At 48.0% G+C, this 18,391-nt stretch overlaps 1 protein-coding gene across 1 annotated transcript in view; it reads right to left on the bottom strand.

The window, feature by feature from the left end:
* The window catches only part of LOC147609742 (monosaccharide-sensing protein 2-like), a 38,359-nt gene extending 20,822 nt beyond the window's left edge, over nucleotides 1-17,537 (bottom strand). The window contains exon 1 of the mRNA XM_086787305.1: nucleotides 16,899-17,537. Within this exon, the coding sequence (XP_086643431.1) occupies nucleotides 16,899-16,977 (79 nt within the window). The 5' untranslated portion in view covers nucleotides 16,978-17,537. The remainder of the gene's footprint in view (nucleotides 1-16,898) is intronic.
* Between the last annotated feature and the right edge of the window lie 854 nt (nucleotides 17,538-18,391).

An 18,391-nucleotide genomic window follows, 5' to 3' on the forward strand; every position in this document is an offset into this window, starting at 1 on the left:
AGCTGATAGTTCAAATGGCCAAACCGAGCATGCCAAAGAGTTGAAGAAGAACCAGTAGAGAGCAAAGCGGGTACAAGCCACTATCCTGGGCTCCCTGAGCCAAGATGCTACCAGTCTCCTTATCACAAATAGTAATCTCGTAACGAGAGAAGATCACCTCCGTACCCTAAGCTGTAAGAGTACTCACTGACAAAAGGTTAAATACCAAATCTGGAATGTATAAAACATCAAAGAAGTACCTCTTGTCCTTGGAGGAGCGGACGATGGGGATGGTGCCACGTCCATGAACTGGCATGGAAGAAGAATCACCCAAAGTGATATTGCCTGTCTTGGCAGTAAAGCCCTCGAACCAATCCCAATGAGGTGTCCTGTGAGCAATAGCACCGCTATCCATAATCCAAGACCGGGACTGAGAAGTCACAAGAGCCAGTACATGACGAGCACTGGCTAATAGAAGAATACCATCATCCTTCTTGGTCTGAAACACGCTATAGAGGTAGAGTCCTTTGCTTCTTCATCCCGCTTCTTCTTGTGACATTGGGGCTATTTATGACCATTCTTGCCACAGTAGTGACACTCAATGTCCTTGTTTTTAGAAGATTTATTTTTGTCTTTGTCTTTATCTTTGTCATTATCCTTGGAGTTCTTGTCAAAATCCCCTTTCCCTTTCTTTTGTCGATTCTTCCCTTTATCTCGAGCAACCAAAGCTCCATCAGAACCACCACAGGTGCCAGTCCGCTCCTCAAAGCGAGACTCAATCTACATAATGGAGAGAAGAACCTCCTCACAAGTGACTCGAACAAGACAAGGAGAAGAAACAAGAGACCGAAAGAAAGCATCAAACCTCTCTGGAAGCTTGGAGAGGAGCCGAATAGCCGTATCCTATGTAGAGATATCCTTGCTACACAAACAGCAAGCTCGTCTCGGAGATCTTTCATCTTCGAGATGAAAGCAGATAAAGATGGAAAGGTAGAAATTAAAAAATTCATATGCTGCTTTTCCAAAGCCAAAATCCGACCCGGAGACTTAATCTCGTAAAGATCTACAAATGTCTTCCAAATGTGCAGCATTTGCTGTACGCACATGAGAGAGAACAGAATCTTGACAAATCAACATTAGAAAAGAGAAAACACGATGATCACTTGCCCGCCAAACATCAATCTATGCTTGAGTCACACCAACGGTAGAAAGGGTGGGAGAGGTGGCATTGGCAGCTGTAACAAGCCAATCCCAGAGATCAGTTGGAGCCATCCAACTTTGCAGACTCAGAGAACATATGAAGAGTAGTCGGGGCAGCCATCACAAAAGCTCGAGCTCAATCTCAGAAAAAAAACGCACAATCTCAGAAGAAGAGTCCTCCACACGTACCGGATGCCACCAAGCCTCAAATCAGCAAACCAACTTCTGCAAAACACCTGTAGAAGATGAAACGAAGCACAAACAGTGCTGCTGCTCTGAAAATAAAGCAGGCCGACAGCTGCACAGGGGTCCCGAGGGTCAAAAACGATGACAATTGACCACAACCTGCAATGGTGAAATGCTTGGAAGAGGCACGTTGACCAGCAGCAGATCTGGGGGAAAAAACGCAGAAATGAAGGTGCTGAAAACAGGGCAGTAGAGAAACTCTGAACCTACAGCGATGATACCATGAAAGAGTGCACAGAGCGGAAGCAAGATAAGCACTAGTGTGCTAATCTGGATATATGTTAAGGTTGTGGCCATGTCTAAATGTTTTAGTATGCATTGATGTGTTAGAAGTCATCTCCTGTCTAGATTTATACACCAGGGCCTTTGTTGTGGGTGTGCCCGCCCTTATGAGGTGTTTTATCATTTTTCCTCACTCCCCGTATTTTTCCCATTTTTTCTGAGGCTTGGGAGGGCTGCCAGAGGGTGCCAAGAGCAGTACAGTGCTGGCCGACTGGATGTTTATCAGTCGTGGACACTCTTGCTGCTGGCCGACTGATTTTGATCAGTTTTGGGCACCAGATTGCTGGCCGACTGCATTTATGCAGTCGTGGACCTTTTTATCAGTCGTGGACTTTTCCTTATGCTGGCCGACTGCCCTCTATGGGAGGTATATATAGGCCCCCAGCCCCCATACCTCATTTGTATCATTTCTCGGGATCTTCTTGTGTATATAGAGCAGAGTTACACGCCTACATCTCTCTCTCTCTTGTGCTGTTTTTCTGCCTGCGTTTTTTGCTCGTGTTCCCAGATTTGGTCATCATCTCCGCTGCGTATTCTGACATGGTATCAGAGCCCTAGGCTCTAGATAGGTCTTGGGATTTGTGTGAGCAAGAGGGGGACTGTTTTGTGGCTGATTGGTGGACTGTTTTGGGTTGATCGGGAGGAGAAGGTGCAAGAGGAAGGCGGGCTGATTTGCTGGACAGCCACTTGCAGGTTTTAGTTCTTCTTTGTTCCCACCCACCCACCCTTTTCAGAGTACATCCCCGCTATGGCAGATCTGTTAGAGATGGCCGAGAGACATATGAAGATGCTGACACTCCCCACGTTCCCGGTGGACCGTCAGTTGGACGGGAGCAACTACGGCATATGGAAGGTGATGATGGAATCCGTTCTGGAGTCTTACGACCTCGCCGATTTCGTCGTTGTTGGTATTCCACGGCTGGAAGTAGAGGAAGGGGAGTTACCGTCAACCCGAAAGGACCGGGAGGCCCAGACGCAGATGTGGGATCGCGTCAACGCCAGGGTCCGTTCATTTATTTTCCTCAACTGCACACCACAGGTAATCAATCATGTAAAGCACATGACGCTGGCCAGAGGTATATGGCAGCATTTGGCCTCACTTTACAACAGGGTATCGCCCATGAAGAGGATTTCCTTGTAAGTACAGATGCGGGTTATGAGCCCTGCAAAGTCGTCGACGATGCGGGAGCATATTAACAAGCTGCAGGCTCTTTAGCAGGAAGTTCTTCAGGCTGGGAAGGAGATATCATCAGAGGACATGGCCATCACATTGCTGTCACATTTGCCCTCTTCGTACTCAGCATTTTACTCCTCTTTGATTACCAGTGGTGGCAGGCTCAGCACCATCACGTGGGAGGAGCTTGTGCCCATGGTCTTGGACCAGGAGGAACGATTCACGAACCCTCCTCAGGATGGAGGTTCGGAGGCCTTAACTGGCCAACGGTTGAAAGGCCGTAACACGGGCAAGGGGAAGGCTTCGTCGGAGAAGTCTTCTGAGAAGATGTCCGTTAGTGACCGCGAGAAACTGAAGGCAGAGAGGACCTGTAATGATTGTGGCGAGAAAGGCCACTACTGGAGGCAGTGTCCCAAGCGGAAGACCGAGAAGGGTGAAGACTCCTCAGCAATCATGAAGACTCCGGCTTTTGTGCACCTGGAGGTGATGGACACCGATGCTTCATTTTCTTCAGGTAGGGAGGAGATTGGAGGACTCTCCGCAACGGATACTCGGGAGTGGATTCTCGATAGTGGTGCTTCCAGGCACATGACTCCTTCCCATTCCGGTTTACAGGATCTCTGCAGGCTTTCTGGTCATATTCTTACTGGGGATACGTCCACTATCCCGGTTCACAGTGAGGGCAGGATGGAGATAGTTCCCGATGGCAGAGGGGGAAAGCATTCCTCCCAGGTGTTGTATGTTCCGGCACTTGGTTTTCATCTGTTGTCAGTGCATCAGGTTTGCAAGACTGGCGTACGGGTGGAGTTTGATGAGCATTTTGTTGCTCTCCGGGACAAAGCAACAAGCCAAGTGGTTTGGGAAGGCGGAGTGGAGAATGGAGTTTATAGGCTTTCAGCACTCTCTCTCCCAGGTCCTCAGGATCGTGATGAGTGGCAATCTGGTAATGGCTACTCAAGTGTGGATACGCTGCAGGTGCGGGCTTTCCGAGACCAAGTGGTGGATAGCTTGCCAGTAGATGGCAGCAGTTGGCAGGAACTTTCCAGTACTGAGGTTGGTAGTTCTTGTGTTCGTGAGTCAGAGGAAGCTGAACAGGTCACTTCCGCTCTGATGTCTCGTAGTGTTCTGGACATAGAACTTCCAGTAGTTGAGGATGTTCTTTCCACGGGGACCTTTCGGAAAGCCAGGCAGGTGGCAGGTGCTTACTTGCAGAAGGAGGTGGTTTCTCCAGGCTTTGTGGTTCCGGATTCAGAGGGGGTGGTTGACAGGTTTCATCAGGTTTCCAGGACTTGTTTGTGCATCGTAACAGGTGTTGATCCTTGTGAGCAGTGTGATGTCTCTTTGACTCAGAAGCTGTATGGTTCATTGATCTGGTTGATGGACACCAGATTGGACGAGAGCTTTCTGATGAGGCGGTTGAGCTCATGGTTGCAGATGTCTCTTCGTGAGGCAGGATTGCGTTTCCTGTGGTTTCTACAGCATGCGAAGGATCATGGACTCTTTTACACAAGGAGGGGATGGAGTCCGACTCCGCGGTTGGAGTGACTCGGTTTGGGGAGGAGATCCGGACACGAGGGGATCTACTTCAGGCCCAGGAGCAGGTTTCCGGAGCAGGAGGAGGTTGCATTGCAGGTTTGGGCTTCCACTGGAGGAACCCATGGTCATCCAGAGGCACTTTGTTCGTGAACAGATCGTTGCTGATGACATCTTGCTGGAGTTCTGTTCGACGGAGGACAGTACGGTGGACCTCTTCACGAAGTCGCTCTCTCAGGATTTGCTCAAGCGGCACCCCAGCTCCCAGTGGTTGGTTACACAGCCAGGAGCTGAGAGGGGGTGTTAGAAGTCATCTCCTGTCTAGATTTATACACCAGGGCCTTTGTTGTGGGTGTGCCCGCCCTTATGAGGTGTTTTATCATTTTTCCTCACTCCCTGTATTTTTCCCATTTTTTCTGAGGCTTGGGAGGGCTGCCAGAGGGTGCCAAGAGCAGTACAGTGCTGGCCGACTAGATGTTTATCAGTCGTGGGCACTCTTGCTGCTGGCCGACTGGTTTTGATCAGTTTTGGGCACCAGATTGCTGGCCGACTGCATTTATGCAGTCGTGGACCTTTTTATCAGTCGTGGGCTTTTCCTTATGCTGGCCGACTGCCCTCTATGGGAGGTATATATAGGCCCCCAGCCCCCATACCTCATTTGTATCATTTCTCGAGATCTTCTTGTGTATATAGAGCAGAGTTACACGCCTACATCTCTCTCTCTCTTGTGCTATTTTTCTGCCTACGTTTTTTGCTCTTGTGTTCCCAGATTTGGTCATCATCTCCGCTGCGTATTCTGACATGATGGTATCAACCAGTGTGTCAAAGGCCCTAGTCCCCCGGGCTCCACGAGTTTCAAAAGAAGCTTTTATACTGAAGCTAGGCGAGGCTATCCTTAGCAAGCAGAGTGGTGGTGGCAAACCACGTACTGCTTGCCACCATGTGGTACATCACTTCGTGCTGGGCCTTTTCTCAGGCATGTATTGGGCCAAGTACAGCGTTGATCCGGAACTTCTTGTGGGCCGGAAGTGATGGGAGGCCAGCCAAGGCCAAGGTGGCATGGAGAGTGATCATTCAGCCACATAGCAGAGGGGGGCTTGGCCTCATCAATCACACTATACAGAGCCGTGCCCTACTGGACAAGTTGATTGTCAGAGGACTCCTACCCGATGGTGAGCCTTGGAAGGATTCCTCTTGGCCCAGATTTCAGCCCGCACTCCGAGCCTTGGGGGCCCGTGACCACAAAGTACTAGATGGATCTTCACAAAGATGTGAGCCCGTGGTTTTAGCCCAGCCTTTGAGGACAGATTTGCAGCCAGTCTACTTCGTGCTTGGGATCATCTCAGGCCAGCCCTCAGAAAGATTGTTCCAATTGCCTCAAAGGAGCAGCTTCGGCAGCCTGATCTAGAACCCCTAATCTGTTACCTAGTGGCCACATGCTAGGGACCCGACCGCATATATCTTGGAGCGCCTTGAGCATGGGACCAACCAGGTCTCTCGGAGATTGGATTGCACACAAGCAGTTACCTTAGGAACAGCAAGAGAGAGGCTTGATAGGGATCTGGGGTAGAGACAGGCTCAGCAACGACATTGACTTAGCTATTCCTTAGGAGTGGTTGACTCCTATTCCAAACCCAACCCCCCCCGGTGTGGCTAGGCGTATTTACCAGACACGATATCCTCGTGGCGGTCCATGGAGCAGATGAGGAAAGTGGTCTGTTCACTTTTTCTATTAGATCCCATAGCAGACTAGAGAGATCAAAGCACCCCTTGGAGGATTTCAAAGGCTGCACCTTGCAGAGGGTGAGGGTGATTGGTTTTCGAGTACGGGAATGGCACATAGATCCAGCACCGGCCAAGGTGGCTAGGGATGATAGAATGTGCAGCGGAAGAAGGGAAAGTGGAAACACAGGAGAGAGAGAGTGAGAGAGAGAGATGGAGAGAAAACACAGGTGAGAACCTGCTCTCGATATCATCATCCAAAGGAATACATGTCCCGAGCAAGAGGGGAGAAAACCTCGTATGTGAGGGAGAAATCTCCATAAGCAATCTCCTTAGCAACTCAGCTACAAAAGCAACAGAACAAGCTGCCAGGTACACCGCTCCTCTGGAAGAAAACAACCAAGTAGGTTGCGACGTGTGCTCCAAATAATGGTTCCAAAACCAAGTGTAAGAACACTCCCCGAAGTATAATGTCGTGTATCCAACTTGGAGAAGGTATGAAAAACCTCATAACCAACCAAGATCAGATCCTGTATATAATCAATCCTGGGAGAAGCAAGTTGCTCCTCACTAGAACCCTCAAAAGAAAGAGTCAATCTCCTCCAACTCTGTACCAAGAGTAGCCAAATGCTGTACAAAAGCATCCTCTGAAAAGGTCGGCATCACAAGATGTAAAGACCCTGTAGAAAAGATGGGGTCCATCTGCTCAAACTCTGTGCCATGAGTTGCCCAATGCTGTACATAAGTACACGCCACTGAGGTGGGCATCGCGAGATGAAAGGACTCCACATCCCCCTCTAAAAACTGATGTTGTTGGACTGGTACAAGCCCAACCTGATTCCGATAGAAATCCAAAAAACTCTGGAAGTACCACTGTGTCCCAAGCGTGGTTAGCAACCACAGATCCAAAGCATCCCACTGGGTCCAAAAGTCCATCCTCCAAAACAACAAACCTGCACACTGCATCAAACTGGAAGGGGGAGGGGCATCCTCAGAAGCATCACAAAGAGAGGCAGAGGTAGACTCCTCACAATGAGGAAGGAAAGTAGGAATATAAACTGCAGTGGTAACAAAGTCCTCACGAGCATCACTGAGAGCAGAAGACTGTCCCAAGAATCAACAACAAACAAATGATCCGTGTGAAAGGATCACACTTCATAGGCAAAACACCCTCCTTGTTCTGCAAACATTGCAAAGAACACAGGCTCGGACAAAATAAACTCTGCTCAGGATCTCTGAAAAGATCACTGCTCTCCTCCAAAATCTATCAACTCCTGTCACAGAAGAACGTCTCCACAGAAACAAAACAGCTCCCGAAACTGATCCTCAAGTGAAGTAGCTGGAGATAGGCCCCCTCTGAGTGTAGAAAACTCCTATGGGAAGCAAAACGGATCCAAAACACTGTTATCTAGCTAAAAATAGCACTCCACCAGCAACGAACATGAAGAAACCAAGAAACTGTGTAGGCCAAGAACAAACACAAGTATAGATGCTCCAAAATCAGTGAAACGCTGATTGAAATCAGAAATTCAGTATCCTCCTCAAGTACCAAACTACCTCCAAAGCCACAATCCAAAAAAAAAAACCCCTCTGCAAGTGATCTGTGTCCACTCGAGAAGAAAACGCAGCCAAAACAAGAGGCTACAAACCTGAAAATTCAGGCCAACTAGTGTCCACACCTCTTATGAGGAAAAACACTGAAGAGAAGGTACTTCGGATCCAACAAATGAAGCCCACGTGAAGGTAGAGCTACCAGCAAGATCAGTTTAGAAAAACACAGCAACCATGGCTGCAAATCTGAAAACGTAAAGGTATTCAGGGCAGTAGAAAGGGCAAACTCTGGAAACGCAGAAGAAATAGGTACACCCAAGCCTCAAATCAGCAAATCGGCATTAGAAAACCTGTAGGAGAAAAAACGCAGTATGTAGGCTGCTGCTGTCCTGCACAGAATAGGCGGCCAGCAGTACAAGGGGGGGGGTAGATGCTGCTGAATACTGAAGACTTGCTACAAAACTGCTGTAGACAACCGGTGCTGCTGCCCTGAAAACAGAGCAGAAACAGGTGAATCTCAGGGATCAAAACCTCGAAAGGATGACCAATAGCTGCAATGGAGAAGACACCTAGAAGAGGCAGGCAACCAGCAACAATTCTGAGAAAAAAAAACACAGATCTGTCCATCTGCAGAAAAACGCAGAAATGCAAGAGGTAGAGGAGGGAGCATCCAACACTGAAGATCACCTTCGCTCTGATACCATGATAGAATGTGCAACGGAAGAAGGGAAAGTGGAAACACAGGAGAGAGTGAGAGAGAGAGATGGAGAGGAAACACATGTGAGAACTTGCTCTCAATATCATCATCCAAAGGAATACATGTCCTGAGCAAGAGGGGAGAAAACCTCGTATGTGAGGGACTGCAGCAAACAATGCTAAGCAAGCAGTGAAGAATGAGGGAGGCAAGCCAGCTATATATATGCCCATATGATGGCAGCCGACTAGGGAAAAAAGGTCCACGACTAGGGAAAAAAGCCCAAGACTCCATAAAATAGGGAATAATATGAGAAAACATATGTAGCCCCTATAGCTAACATGGTCAGTCCTAGAGGCTAAAATAGGACACCAAACAGGAAGCCAACAACAAGGGGATGATGTCTAACAAGGGAGAGACTATGGCGGCTATGGATTTGGGAGTGCTGACCTCTCACACGATTGCAGTGGGACCCGGGAGAGTGGACTTGGCATGACCCCGCAGATCGGGAGGAGACTCTGGATGCCCCCTTCTTTGCATATACAGCGCGGCTTGGCCGCAGGATCCAGATGTCTGAGATAGATGGCACACCGACAGCAGCAGCACACTGGCAATCTCAGGGCCTATCATAGCGCTTCGTTTCACATTTCTGGAAGAGGCTTTGGGATAGCTTTCGGCCGAGGAAGATCACTCTCTTTCTTTGGCTGATGGCACACAGGAGTTTGGCGGTCAGTACTTGGTTGGCAGTTGGAGGTCGGTTAGCAGCTTGCGGCCACCCCCTGGAGTCTCAGCGACATTGTCTTTGCGGCGATTACCCGAAGGCTCAACGGATTTGGTAGCGGATTCTCCGCATCTTCGCTATGGACACGGCATCGACCCGGATCATCACTTGGGGTAAACCTCACTTTCAGACCCTGCTCAATCATCTGTCCAACAGAAACTAGATTCTTTGTAATATTCGCAACATGAAGTACATCAACCAAGTACTTCATTTTGCCATCCTGCATAGACAATGGCACTTTACCAACATGCGCAATGGGATGCACAGTATCATCACCTGTTTCTACATAACCTGGCTTTTCCATTTTCTGCATATCTCTAAACCACTCAGCATGACTGGTCATGTGGTTAGAGGCGCCAGAATCCACATTATATATCTTGAGATCCTGACACATCCCTTGTTATGGAACTAAGCATGTGCTGCATCACAAACAGCTGCTCACTTCTGTCTCATCACCTCCTTGTTTGCTAGATGATGCATAGTTGCCTTGCTACAACTTCCCACTTTTAATGTCATTTTGCTTTTTGTAGCAATCCTTTGCCATGTGTCCTGGTTTGCCACAGTAATAGCACTCTATGCTATTTGCATTTTGATTTCTTTGCCAACGCCTCTTTGGCTCTCCCTGCCTCTAGATTGGCCTCTTCCACCTGTGTATGATTGCTACTGTGAATCATTGGACTGCTCTTGTCCAAAATTCTGATTTCCTTGTCGGCCACCACCTTGGCCTCGACCACGGCCTCTACCTCTGCCTCTACCTGAATTAGAGTAGAAGGCTTATTCCGATGTGTTCTTGCTTTGTGAAGAAGAATCTTCACCTAAAGCCTTTTCTTCTATGATCAGCATAGATATCAAGTCCCGAAACTTGGGAATATTCTCCCTAACTGCAATGGAGGTCTTGAATGGCTTGTACTCTTTGCCAAGCCCATTCAGACAGACACTCACCATGTCACCAGCCTGGACATTTTCCAGTATGAAAGGGGTCTAGTGGACTCCAGGATGCCTAAATATTTGGAAAGTACAAGCTTTGGGAATGGGAGATTATCCTAGAATACAAAGGACCACACTCCTAAAATTTAGAAGAGTTGCTATTTTTGGCCCGACTCCGATGGAGATTCTGTTCACGTCATTACATCTGGAATTGAGCAGATACCAAGAGTTGGCAAAGTGCCTATAACAGAATATCTACTAGTTGGGATATTTTTAGAGGTAAGGATTATGGGAGAACCCATCTCTTAGATTGGGACATGTGGCAAGAAAGTGGATCAAAGTGAGACAAATGGCCTCACACTTGTCAGAAAGTGGATCAAAGTGAGACAAGTGGCCTCACACTTGTCACTCCAGCTATTGTGTGGCTCTCCACTTGTCATCATAGCCTTCTCTTTCCATTTTCACTCATGGGAGCCCCAAATCTATAAATTGGAGCCCTCTCTCTTCATTAATGGAGGCTCTCTTGCTACACACTAGCCTCTGCCCACTGTTACAGGCTGCCCTAAGGATAGCTACTCTCTTTCTCTCTCTCTTGAAGGCTGCCCATGAAGAATACCGGCTATTGGGGGACTGTTTTGGAGGCTTCCATTGCGAAGAAATACCTAAGGCAAGGGTATTTAATCATTTATTATGATTTCTAGCCATTGTACTTGTTGTACCAACCCTTGTACCTGTTGTACCAGCCACTATACTGGTTGTACAAGCCCTTGTACCTACTGTACCAGCCACTGTACCAACCCTTGTACTGCTGTACCAGCCACTGTACTTGCTGTACTAGCCACTCTACATACTATACCCGCTGAATGGAGAGCTGAACTTGTTGTGCCAGCTCTATTGCATGAAGACCCGTGGTTTTTGGGGAAGAATCAGTACCCACACTGAGGTATATGGATTATATTGTTGGGTCGGCATTTCTACAGCCTGTGTTCCGACTTGGTAGCCTCGTGTTGGGCTGTACCAGCCCTCGTATCTATTGTACCAGCCACTGTACATACTGTACCCGCGCTGAATGGAGAGCTGAACTTGTTGTACCAGCTCTATTGCATAAAGACCCGTGGTTTTTGGGAAAGAATCAGTACCCACACGGAGGTATATGGATTATATTGTTGGGTCGGCATTTCTACAGCCTGTGTTCCGACTTGGTAGCCTCGTGTTGGGCTGTGTTATGGCATTTGTATATGGATAATCCGGCATCTCCCGTGGGGAGAGTAAGGCCCTCAAAGCTTGTACATGATATTATTCTCCTTGGGTAATAAAATACTCCAAGGGGGAGGGAGGGGGGTCGGCCCATTCCGGCCTCTATGTGGTGTCACATGTGCAAGCTCCATTTTCAACATTTATGGATGTTTTGTCCAGCTTTTATGTTTTATGCAAAGTGATGATGGATATGTGTTAAGGTTGTGGCCATGTTTTAATGTTTTAATATGCATTGATGGTATCAACAAGTGTGTCAGAGGCCCTAGTCCCCCGGGCACCGCCGCGAGTTACACGCCAAATCACCCAAGGGATTCAACAATTCCCTTGATGGACATGTTTTTCTTTTCCACAGTATGCAACTCTTGCTTTAACTGTAACTTCCTTGCCTTTGTGTTGGTCTGGAACATCTGAACCAGATTCTGCTATGCAACTGCTCGAGTGTTTGCATCCTGTATGTGTCCTATCATAGTGTCTGTGACACTAATTGAAAGCCAGTACATGACTTTTCTTGCACCCTGATTCCAATCCTTGAATGCCTTTATATCTGCAAGAATGGCATTCTCCTCAGATAACTCTGGAGGCTCCTCATTGTCTCCTTCTACATAATCCCAAAATCCTTTACCCATTAGGAAATTGGTCATTCTGAACTTCCAGACATGAAAGTTATTCTTATCTAGCTTCTCAGTAACAATCTAATTAATTCCGTCAGACATGTTTTCCTGTAGCAATCAAATAACCTGCAACCAGACAACTTCTGTATGCAATCTGTAATACAGCAGTATCTCTTGTAAACTGCTGCAACAGCGGTACTTTAGCACAGCCTATGTGTCACTAAATGTGACCTACATACACCCAGTATCAACAATACATGTGCAAATCCTGTCTGCACTTCCAAAATACACTGTTGCACTGCAATAACCAGATTTCGAGCAGAAATAGTTCTCTACAAGAACTTCCTGAAAACTGTCGAAAATACCCTGCAGTGACGAAACGGGACCCGTAACGCGCCCGAAACGTGAATCTGGCCGAAAAAATTCTATCCAATGGGAAAATACACATGCCTTGTAGCTCCGCTCCCGCGAAGACAGCTCCTCAATCGGAGATGTGTAGCTCCCAAAGCTACTGAGAGGGTGCTGTACCTAAACCAAGAAGGGGAAAGAGATGATGGTGCTCTTACCCGTATAGTACCGCTTCCTTCCTTGCTTGTTCTTGCCTCCTTAGCTCTCACATGAACCAAGCTTTGATACCATTAAGAGAATGTGGAGGAGAGGGAGAGCTTCAAACCCTAGCAAACAAACACACACACACAAGAGAGAGCAAGACACAAGAGAGATGGATAGTTAAATTTTCTTCTATCTTCTTCTTCTCTACTCAACCAACATAACATAAAGATAAGAGTTAGTACTCAACTACTACAACATACAAGGGTCGGTCCATAATGTGAACCCGACTAAATGAGTTGGCGCTATAACTATGCCAGTCTCTAGTAATCCAAAATGGCTGTCACACAGCCTGTCATCCCATGCCAGTGGTGTAGATGCGCAAGCTATCACCCAGGCGAGTCATCAATGTCCGCCGTAGCACTAGTTGAGCTCGACGTCTCAACAACTTTACTTGCGAGTACAAGGGGGAACCGATGAGTTAACTTGCGAGAGAGAGAGAGAGAGAGAGAGAGAGAGAGAGAGAGTACACACTATACACCAGATGGGGTTCCAAATACCCACTAAAGGGCCCCCTTTCCAAGGAATATTTGCTTTTCTGCTGCAGTGATGAATGAGTGCATGAACGGGGCTGAATCTGCCCAAACACAGAAGATGTGCTTACCTCAGATACCAAGGCCACACAAACACCAAGCACCAGCTGAGAACTTCTGTAAACAGCCGTCTGGATGGACCAGACTTGCCACTTGTGTTTTCTCCTTGCGGATGCTCAGAATCGGCCAGAGATCACACAGATGGAAGACCTCCTTTGCTTGCGTTTTCCGTCCCTGTGGACAGGCCCCTGCCCCCAGCCTCTTTGAAGCCTCACCCCACTCCTCGGTCTCCTCCTCCAGCCTCTACAGCCTATCCGCAACCCGGTGGAGACCCTCATTTGCTCCTACCCAGCCTCCTCTCTCCCCCGACTCCGAGGGCGCCCCTCCGCGCCTCATGGGCCACCCGATGGATTACTCCTTTTTTCACTGCCTCCCTTCGACACTGGTTCATTGAAAAAGGTGGTGGCGCCTCTCCAGGTTTGTATGGTCCTCTACCAGTGACCACTCCTGCCCCAGATAGTGTTCTCTTTCCCTTTGTTTGTAGCCCCAGAGACAAAGTGGGATGGTCCCACAGTGGACTGCACTTTGTAAGACCAGGCAATCGGCTTCTCGCATCTTTTGCAGGACCTCTGCTACACACATGCCGAAGCATGATCTTCAAAAACACTAAGAAAGAGGTATTAATGCTGTAGCCTGTCAATCGTGAGCTTGGAGCCCCCCCTGTGCATCGCTGCCCCCTCCTCACCCTCCCTCGTTGCCACATCCCCCTCGCCTCTTCGCAGCCATTCCTCCCTCCGCCTCCTGCATGCATGTGCCCCCGTTCCCCTTTGCAGCCCTTCCTCCCTCCACCTCCTGCCTGCATGTACCCCCTCCCCTCTTCCTGTCTTCGCTTCAGGCTCCTTCCCTGCTCAGCCCACCTGTGCCTTCCTCCACCCCTTCCCTCACACTTCTGCCCCTCCCCTCCTTGCTTCCACTTCCGCTTCCTCCCTTACCCCCCCTCCCCTCCTGCATGCTTGTGCCCCCTCCCCCCTTCCAGTCTTCGCATCAGTCTCCCACCTCGCTCAGCCTGCACATGCACTCCTCCACCCCTTCCCTCGCACTTCCACACCTCCCCTCTCTCTCTCTCTCTCTCTCTCTCACACACACACACACCCCCTCCGCCCTCCCGGGTCTCTCAGGCCCCTTCCTTCTTGATTAAGCCCTATTTTCGGCCTGTTGTCCTTCTCCTCACCAGCAGCTTTGTTTCAGGTTGATCTCTTTCAGTTGAGGTTTTCTCCTTTGGCTTCACCCCTCAAGAGGACTCCATGGTAGCCGCTCCATCACCCCCAGCTGAGGATACCCATAACTACCTTTTTTTTCCCGGTCGGGAACCCTTAACTACCTTTTTCAGATGTGGAACTCTAGCTCTTGGACCTCTTCTGTGGCTTTGCTACATGCTTGCACCCACGTGTGCAAGTTCGTTGGCAGCCATCTGGATTGTGGCCAGGTCCCCACCATTGCGAAGAAGACCTTGTCGTAAAACCCACTAGCAATGCGGAGCTCCCAGGCCTACTTCGCCCCATGGAAATATGTTTTTTTCTCAGCCATTGGCAGAGTCAACTCACTTCCGATAACAGTATGCTTCCCTAGCCTTCCCAAAGAGCACCATTCACTACTCCCAGCTCCGGGTTCACTTAGAGCGCTTGAGCCCATGAGTGGATATTCATTACTCCCCCTCCAAGCTGCCTTCAAAAGCCTCGTGAGCTGAAAAGAAGCCCTCCAGGGTCTGCAGCCTCTTCGCCTGGCCATGAGGATAGTGTCGTGGAACATCCGCGGATTAAGAGGCGCCTTTCTGCAAAAGGAGAAAGAGGTTGATGTGCAAGGAGCTACATAGGGCTCTTGTAGGGGGAGATCTCAGTGTCCTCATGTTACAGGAGCATCATCTAACAGCAAGCAGGACTTGACTAAACAGCAAGGTAGTCGACAACACATGTGTCGAAAAGCAATTAAAAAAAAAGGACCCAGACCAGCATGGGCAGATATGCAGAAAAGGGTACCCCAACTGCCCTTCAAAGCCTCATTTTCTCAACCATGCCCCTGCTGCAAATCCTGTAGCAGTATGGCTTGGGCTGACATAAGTGTATGGCAAGAAAACCAGCATGTCCAATTATGTCATTCCTCATCTCGTACCGGAAGGCGGGAAGACTTAGTTGCATGGCCATAGAGCACCACATAAACACACAGGCATAACTTGTGTTCCTCTATGTCCCTACCTCCACTCTCCTGACCTGGTACTCGAAAACAATAAAAATTCTTTAACTTTCTAGGGCTCCAATTGCATCAAAGGCTTGCTTTGAGCAGGTTGTTGGGAGCCAATCTTTGTTGAAAACATCCATAGCATCAAGCAAAAATGCAAATTAGAATTTGCATTACATGGAATCCCTCACACATTGATATAACAATGATGGCCTTTACATGCATCCTTGGGACATCCATCCCCTCGTAAACACTTGTGACTAAGTCATGGAGCAATACTAAGGTTGTTCACAACTCCTCAAGTTTGGATGGAATTCCTCTCTAGCATGGAAAACGGACTCCATATTCACACATCGTCAGCTACAGATGCGTGCCACATGCTTTTGTCATGGTTGTTGCACCAGCAGAAAGTGTGCCACATGCTTTTGTCATGGTTGTTGCACCAGCAGAAAGTGTGCCACCTACTCCTCCCCATCACCGCCACTCCCTGCAAAACCTGATGTGGCTCTTTGCAGGGTCCCTGCCCATCACTATCAGCATCAGAGTCCCATGTCATGACCGTGACAATCAGGAATACCCCTGGGTTGGCCAGATTTTCTGGAAAGGGCTCTGGCTTCTCTGTCGAAAAATGGACCATTCCCTAGTCTATCAATGTCCTCAGGCCTAACTCGATTGTACTGCAGATCATCAGGCCCAACTTCAGGACTAACTCACTGCAGATCACATCAATACCTATTCCCCAAGGGGCATGACAATGGGGATAACTATGAGTTGGCCACTCCCTCATTGAAAGGCAGAGTCTTGGTTGGAAATAGGGCCAATGCTCGCTATATTCTCATACCAAATGGCACTAGCATGCCAAATCTCCATTTTGTCACGGCCATTTGACCTACAGAACACATCGGTAGCTGCTCTACCAGTTACCGCCATTTTGTCCAAATCTGGCATGGCCTACACTGAATTTCTCACCCATCACCATCAACCAGGGAATGCTGCCTCTGTATCGCCGTCACATCGGTGACACATCGATGTCAGTCAATGATGGCCAGGGTCATCTGGTTTTGGCATTTGGCCTTGCCGCCCTTAACTGTGAAAGCCCGCCTGCCTAAGGCATTCCTTACTCCATTATTTGTTTTAAGACTCTATTCACTTGAAGAAAGATTATATTAACGTCTACTAGAGACCGAAAGGGTCTATGAGACCAAAAAGATGTTGCATGTAACCCATGTGTAAACTGGATGTCAAAAGAACATGAGAGGGAGAGAGAGAGAGAGAGATGCTACACTACTGCACAGAAAGCATGGAGTTGCAAGTTGCACTACATATATGGCACACTTGGGGGGGCGGGGGGGGGGGGGGGAAGAGACAGAGATCAATGCTAGACTATTGCACAGAGAGCATGGAGCTGCAAGTTGCACTACATATATGGCACACTTGACATTAACTGAGGCCGTGTAGGCATGACTGATCACTTGCCATGAAGTACAGATTGAACTTCCGAAGCAGATTACATGCACACACAGATGGTGTTTTATATGCAAATCAAAATTCATTAAGATCTTGCCTGCGAGCGTTGCACTGTCCCATCCGTTGAGCATGTTGCCGAGTGCAGCCGCTGTAGCCACAGCTCTTGCACCTTTCATTGTCGCTGCTTTGCTGTGTACAGGTGAAAATAGCAGATTATAGCCAGAAATTCTAGCTATGAGGCAATCTTCAGCTGAACCCAAATCATATTTTTCTTCCTTCAAGGCTCCAAAACAGCAGCGACATGAAGGAGACCCACACAGCCTTTGCCCAACTTTGACCCTGCGCAATTGCAAGCGAGGCGAGAGCGAGGGCGAGAGCGAGAGACAGAGACAGAGACACACAGAGACAGCGAGAGAGAGAGAGAGAGAGAGAGAGAAAGAGAGACTATAGAATTGGCAACTGCTGAGGCCCTATCCTAGAAAAGCAAATCTAGTGGGGTGGCAACATACACTGCCAGACCATAATCACCTGACGTAAGGCCCTATTTAGCAACCTTAATTGAGCTTAGCATTTCATTAAAGTCCTTTGCCTTGCTCTTTCTTTTCCACACGTCTTCCTTGTGTCGCCCTTTCCATGAATGCTTTGAATTTCCAAATAAGTTTTCTCAAAATATCTCTAATCAAAAGCTATCTATTTACTGTTTATTTCTCTTCACCAAGATTATCAATGCTCTCCCACACACCCCCCACCCCCCAAAACCCCAAAAAAACCAACAAGTCCATTGACAAAGCTCCCCCAAAGCCTTGTAAGCCAAGGGAGATTTTCATGTAACTTGGCTCAGAAGTCATCGTGACCAAGCCCGATGGAGTACTTGATATATTGGATGCCCCCCCCCCAAAGCCTTGTGAGCCAAGGGAGATTTTCATGTAACTTGGCTCAGCAGTCACCATGTTGAAGGCACGTGTTGAGGTGCATTTCCTTTGTGTGAGTGATGGTAGAACTTGTTTTTTGTAATTGTCATGTTCTAAGAATAAAGCTGCAAGTAGTTGTTCTGAAGAAACTTTATATCATGAACATGTTACCCTCAAGGGGGTTCCTTGTCCTTGTAAAAAGCTTCAACTTGAGAACTCCTCTAACCAAGTGATGGTGAGGTTGCCCATGTAAAATTGAGTTTCTACACGTTTCTTCCTAGCCTAGCTATTTATGTGTAGTGAATCCTTATGTTAGAATAGAGTGTGTCCTTGTTCTTACATTTAAATGGGTGCTCTCATGATGTGGCCTAGTTAAATGATATTAAATATTGTGAATTACATAAATATCAATTTGGAGGGGATGCAATCATAACTGCCCCATGTGTCACTAACTAGAGACTCCAACACATCTTGCAAGTGCTTCGATGTACGTCAAATTCACAAAAGACATAAAGTTCTATCGCATCTCTAGTGGTGCAATTTTCTAGAGAACTTGCACACTTTCTCATATGCCTACTCCCTTAAGTTCTTCACATTCATCAATCTATCCAACTTACACACACACATATTTCGTTTTATCACATTGGCCAGTTAATTATTCATTATGAGATGATAACAA

This window comes from Cibotium barometz, chromosome 50, assembly GCF_041138505.1.
Source record: "Cibotium barometz isolate CiBa-2024 chromosome 50, ASM4113850v1, whole genome shotgun sequence".
NCBI classification, from domain to species: domain Eukaryota; kingdom Viridiplantae; phylum Streptophyta; class Polypodiopsida; order Cyatheales; family Cibotiaceae; genus Cibotium; species Cibotium barometz.